The following is a 9,564-nucleotide window of genomic DNA, read 5'->3' as shown; positions in this document are numbered from 1 at the left end:
GTTCAGGAGTCTTGACAGAGGACCTACGTGTCCTGCCCCAAGTGACCTGAGATGTGGGCTCAGGGGTAACAGGCTGGTCTTTGGAAGTAGAAGGCTGGAGCTCGGGGGCTGTGGGGATTACTGGTTTGGGAGTCTTGACAGAAGACCTATGTGCCCTGCCCTGAGTGGCTGTGGAGACAACTGGTTCAGGAGTCTTGACAGATTTACGGGTCCTGCCCTGAGATATAAGCTCAGCAGTGACAGGCTGCTCTCTGGAGGTGGAAGGCTGGACTTCAGGGACTATAGGAACAACTAGTTCAGGGGTCTTGACAGAGAACCTATGTGCCCTACCCCGAGTGACCCGCGATGTGGACTCACGGGTAACAGGCTGGTCTTTGGAGGTGGAAGTCTGGAGCTCAGGAGCTGAAGGGACAACTGGTTCAGAGGTCTTGACAGAGGACCTACGTGTCCTGCCCCGAGTGACCCGAGATGTGAGCTCAGGACTGAGGGGCTGGTCTGTGGGGATGGTAGAGTGAGGTTCAAGGGCTAAAGAAGAAACTGCAGAGGGTGTCTTCCTGGAGGACCCTCGGAGCCTGACTTTGGATTTTGGGTGGAGAGGCTCCATCTCTGAGGACAAGGGAGTCTCTAGAACTTCCTGATTCCCATTTTGTCTGGTCCTGGGAATGGGCTCTAAAGAAGATGGAGAGGGAGAAAGGAAGGGCTGGGGCACAGGATGTTTTTGACTCTGAGAGAGGAGGGTATTGTGGTGTGGGGTTGAGGCTTCAGGCACTGCAGGAGGCAGACAAGCATCTGCGGATTCCTGATCACCCTGAGGAGAAACAGAAGCAAGTGAGGGAGGAAGAGGCAGAGAGAAGAGAGACAGTACTTGGATATGTTCTTAATACTTGGGTATGGTTAGTGTTCCTGGCATTTCACTTGTCTATGACCTCCCTTCCATGAGACTGGGAACTTCCTAGGGTGGGAGCAGTCCTCGCTCCCACAGACCTCTCCTCATGCCAGCATAGTGTTCTCCGCAGATGGCTGATGGTAGTAAGAGGATGGTTGGAAAAAGAGGGAAAAGACATGAAAAAATGGACATTCTGAGTCAGGTAGAGGGAGACAGAACTTGGGAAACAGATATGGAAAATGACAGGGGTAAAAGGAAAGGCACAGAAGCCAACTAAGGAGTGGCGACAACCAAAGAAAATTGGGAAGATTGAGGAGTAGATTAAAGCAAGGTCAGGGGAAAGGGCAGTGAACAGAGGTAGAAAAAGCAGCTCTCACCACAGAGGACTTCTCAGCAGATGGCATCTTGCAAGTCAAGTGGCCTAGACAGAAAGTAAAAACAAGTGGAGCTGAGGTCTAAGCAGTCAGACACTTAGGGGTTGAGTAGCACAAGGGCTGTGCACCGCCTTGGGTTTCCCTCTGCCTTCACTTACCTCTCTGCTGCCTCCTGGGGCTCATGGGGGCTCCACCTGACTTGCTCCCAGAAGCTCCTGGGGCTGAAGCAAGTCCCTGATGGTCCCCCGTCCCTGCTCTAGGCTCTGGTGTTAGACTGGAGGCCTGCCCTTCCTTGTCCTGGCTCCCTTTCTCTGTCTCCCCTCTCTGGGGGCCTCTCTCCAGTTTTACTTCCGGTATCTCGACGCCTAATCCACTTGGCTCACCCCCTCTCTCTAGTACTAGTTTCTTTGCTTCTCTCTCAAATATTTCTCTTGCAGGAGTCTGCTTTCCTATCTCTTCCTCTTGTACTTCCCTGGGTATCTCCATTTCTATGTTTAAACTCTCCATATTCCTTTTAATACCTGTACTTTTCACTTTTTGGTCAGACTCTTGTCCCTGATTATCTCTAGCTAACACCTGTCTCCCTCTGGTTAATTCTTCTTCTCCTGTCACATCTCTCTCTTCTGCTGGCAGGGTCTTGGTTTCCCTTTTCAGTAGTCCTCTCTCAGGGGCCACCCCCTCTGCTGCTTCTCTTGGTGTACCCATGTCTTTCTCCACAGTCTGCATCCCTCTGCCTTGAATCCCCAGTGGCTCTTCATGAACTGGGCTCTCTGGATGTTGGGCTTGTGGTGTTGTCTTAGGTGTAGAGGGGCAAGATCCATGGGCATCAAGATGGGCAGCACTGGGCTGGGGCTCAGAGGCCTCAGACTCTCTCGGACAGAATGGCTGTGTTGCCAAGACTTCCCATGGCTCATCCAGGGCACCTGGAAGTAAAGAGTGAGAGAGAGAGAGAGAGAGAGAGAGAGAGAGAGAGAGAGAGAGAGAAATGCAGATTGAAAATGTAATAGGTTGAGAAAAGATTACGATAAACTCATGAATAATAGGGGCACCTGGGTGGCTTAGTCAGTTGAGTATCTGCCTTCGGCTCAGGTCATGATCTCAGGGTCCTGGGATCGAGCCCCACATTGGGCTCCCTGCTCAGCGGGGACCCTGCTTCTCCATCTCCCTCTGTTCCCCACCCCACTCGTGTGGGTGTGCTCTCTCTCTCCCTCAAATAAATAAATAAAATCTTTAAAAGAAAAAATTCACCAATAATAAACCTAAGTGGATTGTTAAAGGAAAGTTGGTAATAAAGAGGACAATCATAACATTTAGTGTTTGTCTAAGTTAAGACCCCACATGCATAGAGAAATTCTCATAGCAGCCTTTTTAAAAATGATGGAGATGGAGAAACATTAGCAAAAGAGTCAAAGAATATGAAAGAAACATGTAGAGGAAAAAAGCAATGATGCCAAGTTAGGGGCATGAAGGATAGAGTTTCTTATACCTGAGGCCTGGAAACTGCAACAAGAAGGGCCAGGCTCCTGGGGTAGAGTAACCAGGAAGGCCTGGGTAGCTTCATCCTCCATGCTCTGGACTGCTGCATAAGAAAAGCTGACTCAAGCACAGCTCCTCTACAGAACTCTGGGTCCCATTCCTGGCCTCCTGCCCCACTCATGCCTGTTTTCACAACCTTCAAGGACCACCAGTCTGGGCTCCCAGCTCCCACTTGCGCCAACATCCATATGACATGGATGTCCTCACCTTCTGGGCTCTGGTTCTCTCTCTCCACAAAGCACTGGGTAGCCTGTAGGTCCAGGTCTTCAGAATCTGGGAGGGGAAGAATATAAGATAGATAATAAAAGTCATATCTGGGGCACCTGGGTGGCTCAGTCGGTTAAGCGTCTGCCTTCGGCTCAGGTCATGATCCCAGGGTCCTGGGATCGAGCCCCACACTAGGCTCCCTGCTCAGCGGGGAGCCTGCTTCTTCCTCTGCCCTGCAGCTGCTCTGACAAATAAATAAAATCTTAAAAAAAAAAAAAGGTCATATCTGAAGCTTAACTCCTTACTCTTTCTCTACCATTTTCTCCCCAACCCCAAGCCCCCTGCAATGGACCGAATGTCTGTATCCCCACCCACATTCCTATGTTGAAACCTAATTCCCAATGTGATTTTATTAGGAGCTGAGTTCTTTGGGAGATGATTAGGTAATGAGGGTAGAACCCACATGAACGGGACTAGTGCCCTTCTAAAAGAGACCCCAGAATTCCTTTTGTGCCCCTCTGTCATGTGAGGACACAGGGAGAAGACAGTGCCTATGAACAAGGAAGCAGGGCTTCACCAGAACATGACTATCCTGGCACTCTGATCTTGGACTTCCCAGCCTTCACAACTATGAGAAAAAATTTCTGTTGTTTATAAACTACCCAGCCTATGGCATTCTGTTATAGCAGCCCAAATAGACTAAGATACCCTATAAGCATTCTTTCTTTTAGGGGTCAAGGGAGGAAGGCCAGCACTTACCCCCATGGTTGTCCCCAGGGTCCTCGGTCTTGTCCACATGTGGTTCTCTCTCCCTTTCTGTGGGGGTCTGGGCTCCCTCTCTCTGTGGCTGGATGGGTTCCCCTGAAGTACCTGTGTCTACCACCAGATCTATAAGGTTCTCCCTCGAGACAGGGAGAAGATCCTGTTCCATCTGTGACACAAGGGACTCACCCTGGGCCCTCGCCTCACGAGCCCTCTCCCGCTCAAGAACAGCTGCATCCCCTTCTGCCGGAGGCTGGCACTTTCCTCTATCTGCCACTACTGAGGCTGCTAAGGATGTGCCCTCTTCTGCATCTATCTCACAGTCCCCAGGTGGAGGAGGCTGGGCTTCCTCCAGATGCACCACAGGCAGCTTTGCTTGGCCCCCTTCTACTTCCACATCTGTTTGATTTGTCCACACCATAGGCACCTGATGCTTCTCCACAAGTATAACAGCTGGCCCTGATAGGACTTTCTCCTCCACTTGTTTGGTGATGTCCACTGTGGCAGAGGCTTGGCTTCTCTCCAGGTGGACCCCAAGTGAGCTCTTATCTTCATCCACCCCTAAATCACTGTCTTGGAGAGGAGACTGCCTCTTTTCTGAATGTGCCTTGTCTGTATGACACTTGGGAACAGTTCCTCTCTTTTCCACTGGGAGCCCCTCCTCCTCCACGTCTGTGTCACTGTCTCTCCCAGCAGAGGTTTGGCTTTGCTCCAGAAGGGCCACAGGGTGGGCCCTACCCTCTTCCACATCTGTATCTCTGTTCCATGTATCGACTCGGCTCTCTTTCAGACGTGCCAAAGTGAGCGCTGCTAAGACTTCTTCCTCATTGTCTGTATTGCTGTCAATCACCACGGAGGCTTCGTTTCTCTCCGGAGGGACTGCCAGTTGGAGCTCCCGTTCCTCCACATCTGTATCACTACCAGCTGGGCTCTCCTGTAGATGTACCAAAGCAGGTGCCTGAGGACTCTTTGTACTATCTCCATGGAAGATTTGCCTCTTTTTCATAGGAACTACAGCTGGGGTTGCGGGGATCCCTTCTTCTTCCACATCAGTATCACTGTCTATGAAGCCAGAAGTCTGGGCCCTTTCCAAATGGACCTCAGCAGGCCTGCTTTCATCCACATCCGTGTCACTGTCCTCCCCAGCAGTTTGGTTTTTCTCCAGAGTGGCCCCAAGTGGGACCACCCCATTCCTTGCATCCACCTCAACTTTTGTGTCATTGTTCCTCTCTTTCACTGAACACTGATCCTTTTCAAGCTGGATTTCAGTTGCCACAGCTTTAGGCTGTTGTGTCTCTGCGGTGGGGCCTCTTCTGGCAGCTAAGGAGGCCTCTCCTGCTGCTGGATGCTGACTTTCTTCCTCATCCGTGTCACTGTCCAGGTTGAAGGCAAATGGTGGCCCAGGGCCATCTGGGGCAGGAGAAGGCCCCTCTTCATCACTGTGAAGGGAAGAGAAGGGAAAGTCTATAGCATCTATTTCCCAACACGGAATACTCCACTCAACTATGAGCTCCTTAAGGGCAGACACAAGGCAGTAGATGTTTGTTTTGGTTTTTTTTTTTTTCTCTCTCCAGCAATTAGTTCTCTACTTGGCACAATCAGAGGTGCTCAATAAAAGTTCAGCTGAGCAAAGGAGTATGTGCAATTCCCCAACCCCACTTCCATGATAAGCATCTCTTGCAGATGGATCCTAAAGTCCCTGGTTCCTCCTCCTTTTGAAGACTCAAGTATCTAGCCCTTTGGCACTCACCTCTCTGGAACTACTGCTGCCAAAGGGGAGGTCCTTAGTTCTTTCTTCACACACCTTTCAGAAGGAGAATCTGTCAAGAGTACAAAGGAGTAAGTTGACTGTTTTACACTCACCATCTCCATCTTCTCACCCACCCTCCCAATACACAAACATACCTACTTCCTCCTCCGAGTCCTCAGCCAACAGGAGCCTCTGGGGTTGAGTTCCTCCCTGTACCCTGGGTGTCTCTTCTACAGTTAAAGGGCCCCGAGAAACAAAGGGCAGGGGGACATTCAGGCGATGGTACTGGCAGGGCAAGTCAGCAAAGAGAATCAACTCCTGGTCCCTCAGCCGATGACTCACCCCTGGGCTTAGGACCTTAGGAGGCCTTAGGACTTGAGTACCATTGAGGCTGCCACAATCTTGGAGGACAGGCGCCTTGTCCCAGGCCAAGATTTCAATCACTGCATGTTGTTTGGAGATGGATGAAAAGGGCAGGGTCACAGAGCAATCAGGCATTCGGCCCACCATATTCTTCCCGAGGTACAGGGGGAAATCTAAGAATTAGAGAGGCAGATAGGTTAAGGCCTGAGTCTTGGCCTGCTATCAGGAAAATATTCCTGTTAAGTACCCCATTACTAACTCAAGGTCCTCACACACGTAAGAAAAATAAGATGGGGGCGGCCTGGGTGGCTCAGTCGTTCAGCCTCTGCCTTCGGCTCAGGTCATGATCCCAGGGTCCTGGGATCGAGCCCCGCATCGGGCTCCCTGCTCCGCAGGAAGCCTGCTTCTCCCTCTCCCACTCCCCCTGCTTGTGTTCCCTCTCTCGCTGTCTCTCTCTGTCAAATAAATAAAGAAAATCTTAAAAAAAAGAAAAAGAAAAGACGGGCAACCCTGTCGGGACCCCTCTCACTCTTAAGAGCTTTTTCTGTATCTTCACTTAATAAACTATCACTTTACTCACACACAAAAACAAAAAAAAGACAGTAGGATATCTAAGTATTGAAAAATATAAGCAATGTGTTATCGTCAATACCCCATCCATCCACATTGGATTTTTTCTATTGTGGTAAAATATATGTAAAATTTGGGCGCCTGGGTGGCTCAGCTGGTTAAGCGACTGCCTTCGGCTCAGGTCATGATCCTGGAGTCCCTGGATCGAGTCCCGCATCGGGCTCCCTGCTCGGCGGAGAGCCTGCTTCTCCCTCTGACCCTCCCCCCTCTCATGTGCTCTCTCTCTCTCATTCTCTCTGTCTCAAATAAATAAATAAAATCTTTAAAAAAAAAAAAAAAATATATATGTAAAATTTGCTATTTAACCATTTTTAAGTGTACAGTTCAGTGGCATTAAGTACATTCACATTGTTGTGCAACCATCACCACCATCCACTTCCAGACCATGCTGGATTTCCATTTGAATCTCTTCATCTCCTACCAAAGTAAAATTGAGCCCACTGAGTCCAGGGCACTTGCCTAGAATAATCAACTCAATCAGCCCCCTCCTCTGCATTACCAGTGAAAAATTTTTTCAGATCTCCTTGAAACATGTATAAGCTTCTTACAACCCTCCAACTACCTCCCCACAAAAATAAGAGGCCTACACCAGTACTTTAACATCCAATAACCTCTGACCTTTTTCTGGTCCATGGGCACTACTGAAGATATGCAATCGCCCTACGGGCTCCAAGCTACACCCCAAGGATTCACTGGATCTCTCTGTCTCCTCCTCTTCTTCAACCTCCCAGTTAATAGCCTGGGTGTCCTCCATGACCTGGGAAGGAAACACATTATCATCATCTCTATCATAGGTTCACACACACAGCCTCAAAGAGGGGGTTATAACTGGGGGTAAATCTGGAGAGTTGTGGAGGTTGACATTTCTCCTTCTGACAATCATTCTGTTATTACCCTTCTGAAACATTTAAAAAATATTTGTGACTATAATAAAAAATAAATATTATGGGGGAGGGAATAAATATTAGAAGGTCCCAAGTACACAAACTATACGTAAGCATGTGCTTATGTATAGAGACAAACATTTTGAGAAACAATGCTTAGCCTACGGTATACAATACACTGATAGTTTTCATTCTTTTTTTTCCCCATCCACTATTGTTTAAATGCTGATCTACAACCTGCTAAATTGATTTCACTATCCACTACTGGGTTGAAACCAACAGTTTGAAAAAACCGTTTTAAAGCGAGCTAAATTTTGCCAAGCGTCAACTGTGTGTTGGGCATTGTGTTATGTGTCAGGCATAATAGACATCTGAGACATGCATTTGGGAAACTAAGGCTAAAAATATTAAATGACTTGCTCAGGATAACAGCAGGTAGGTGGAAAGGACAGGAATAAATGTGCTTCTGGAGGCAAAGCCCATGCTTTTTATATTTTACCAGAACATCACAGTGTGATCAAACTAAACTGCAAAGAATCCTAACAGCTGACATACATAGAGGCTTGCTATGTGTGAAGCACTGCTCTAGTTACTTTATAATGACAGACTCTTAATCCTCACAAGAACCTGGTAAACTATTATTATATTCTATTTATCAGATTAAGCATTTGCAACATAGATGGGTTAAGGAACTCACCCAAGAGCACCAAGATACTGTCTGTCCTCTGTTTAATATTTGATGGCTTTCCATGCCCACATGGTAAAATAAAATCTCAACTCCTTGGCAAGGACCCTCTATGATCTGAACTTCAGGTCCTGTTCCGCTCCCCCAAAGCCTATGGTTCAGCCACATGGACCTTCTCCCCAATTTCTGAACACACTGCTCCTGTTGTTCCTCACACCTGCATGCCTTAGCCAGTTCCTTGGCCCTTCACTTAGTTTTCTGGTCCAACTCTTACCCATATTTTATGATTCAGTTCAAATGTCACTTCCTCAATAAGGCCTTTCCTGGAATCTTCCCTGCTTTCTGGTGTTCTTTGTGTACCCTCATGGTCCCCACTGGTCAGTGAACTTGTACCTCCCCTAATCCTTCTCACTATATTGTAACCATTAATTTCCATTTCTGCCTTCACAGACCCTCCTGGAGAACTGGACCAGCAGAACTGTGTCTTTTCCCCTAGGGCACATCATTTTCTTTTTTTTTTTTTTTTTTAGGGCACATCATTTTCTTTCGACAGTACCTACTGCGCACCTGGTACTGTTCAAAGAGCTCGGGATACATTCACAAACCAAATATAAAATTAACCCTGCCCTCCTGATAAAAGGACAAAAGAAAGGTGATGAAAACTCCAAACAGTATGGGTGGAATTCACTCAGAAAGATGCCACCACAGAGGTTAACTGTTGACAGGGAAAGTAGGACGCGCCCACGGGGATAGTGCTAACTCCCTCGTTAAGAATGGCGAACGCAGCGGGAGCCCAGGACTCTGGGCTCCCATCCAGTGGGCCACCATCTTTGATCTCCACCCCAGGGGGTTCCCTCCAGGCCCAACGTCTTCATACCTAACTCGGGGAGGGGCGTCAAGTAAAGATGAGTATTATAATCCCGAGAAACAAACTTCCAAGTATCCTCCGCCCAGTCGCACCCAAGGCACGCCCCTCCCGCCCTCCGGGAAAACCAAAATGGCTTCCGAGGAGCCGTGGGCGAGGCCCCCCAGAACTCACCTACTTTGAGTCCCCGCGCGCGCGCCACCAGTAACGGCCGCGACCCAGTGGCGCAGGAGCTCGTGCGGAGAGGGCGCCGATTCGCTGATTGGCTCCTGCTGCTGTCTTTCACAGCCCTGCTGCCCCACGATTGACGAAGCTCCCAACCCGGAGGCCCAGCCAAAGCCTCGCCCCCAGCCTCGCCCCCAGCCTTGCCCCCGCCCTTTTAACAGCTCAAAGGGGCGGCTTTTCCTGGGCGCCTGAAATTGGTCGAGTGAGGCGGTAATCGGAGGCTACCGTGCGCGCACAGAAAGGCGCACTTCGATTGGGCGGCTCCAAGGCACAACCCACCACCGCTTCACCACCCACCGCCCACTTCCCGCGCAGATTTCCAAACCGCGACCACAGAGTCTGGGTGCCGACGGCGGATAGAGGGGCTTACCATAGCCGTCGCCGGATGCGTCTACTG

The 9,564-nt window shown here is 49.3% G+C and overlaps 1 protein-coding gene across 1 annotated transcript in view; it reads right to left on the bottom strand.

Annotated features, from left to right (window-relative positions):
• Window positions 1–9,014, bottom strand: part of MDC1 (mediator of DNA damage checkpoint 1) — a 13,027-nt gene extending 4,013 nt beyond the window's left edge. Inside the window, exons 1-10 of the mRNA XM_044917300.1 lie at window positions 8,955–9,014; window positions 7,127–7,265; window positions 5,671–6,051; window positions 5,516–5,585; window positions 3,763–5,204; window positions 3,004–3,069; window positions 2,747–2,839; window positions 1,419–2,183; window positions 1,240–1,307; window positions 1–808 (exon numbers count right to left, since the gene is read on the bottom strand). The exon at window positions 1–808 is cut by the window's left edge and continues 1,109 nt beyond it. Coding sequence (XP_044773235.1) covers window positions 1–808; window positions 1,240–1,307; window positions 1,419–2,183; window positions 2,747–2,839; window positions 3,004–3,069; window positions 3,763–5,204; window positions 5,516–5,585; window positions 5,671–6,051; window positions 7,127–7,262 — 3,829 coding nt within the window. The 5' untranslated portion in view covers window positions 7,263–7,265; window positions 8,955–9,014. The remainder of the gene's footprint in view (window positions 809–1,239; window positions 1,308–1,418; window positions 2,184–2,746; window positions 2,840–3,003; window positions 3,070–3,762; window positions 5,205–5,515; window positions 5,586–5,670; window positions 6,052–7,126; window positions 7,266–8,954) is intronic.
• Window positions 9,015–9,564: the final 550 nt, after the last annotated feature.

This window comes from Neomonachus schauinslandi, chromosome 8 (genome assembly GCF_002201575.2).
Source record: "Neomonachus schauinslandi chromosome 8, ASM220157v2, whole genome shotgun sequence".
In the NCBI taxonomy this organism is placed as follows: Eukaryota; Metazoa; Chordata; class Mammalia; order Carnivora; family Phocidae; genus Neomonachus; species Neomonachus schauinslandi.
This window is presented reverse-complemented; position numbering and strand designations above follow the sequence as displayed.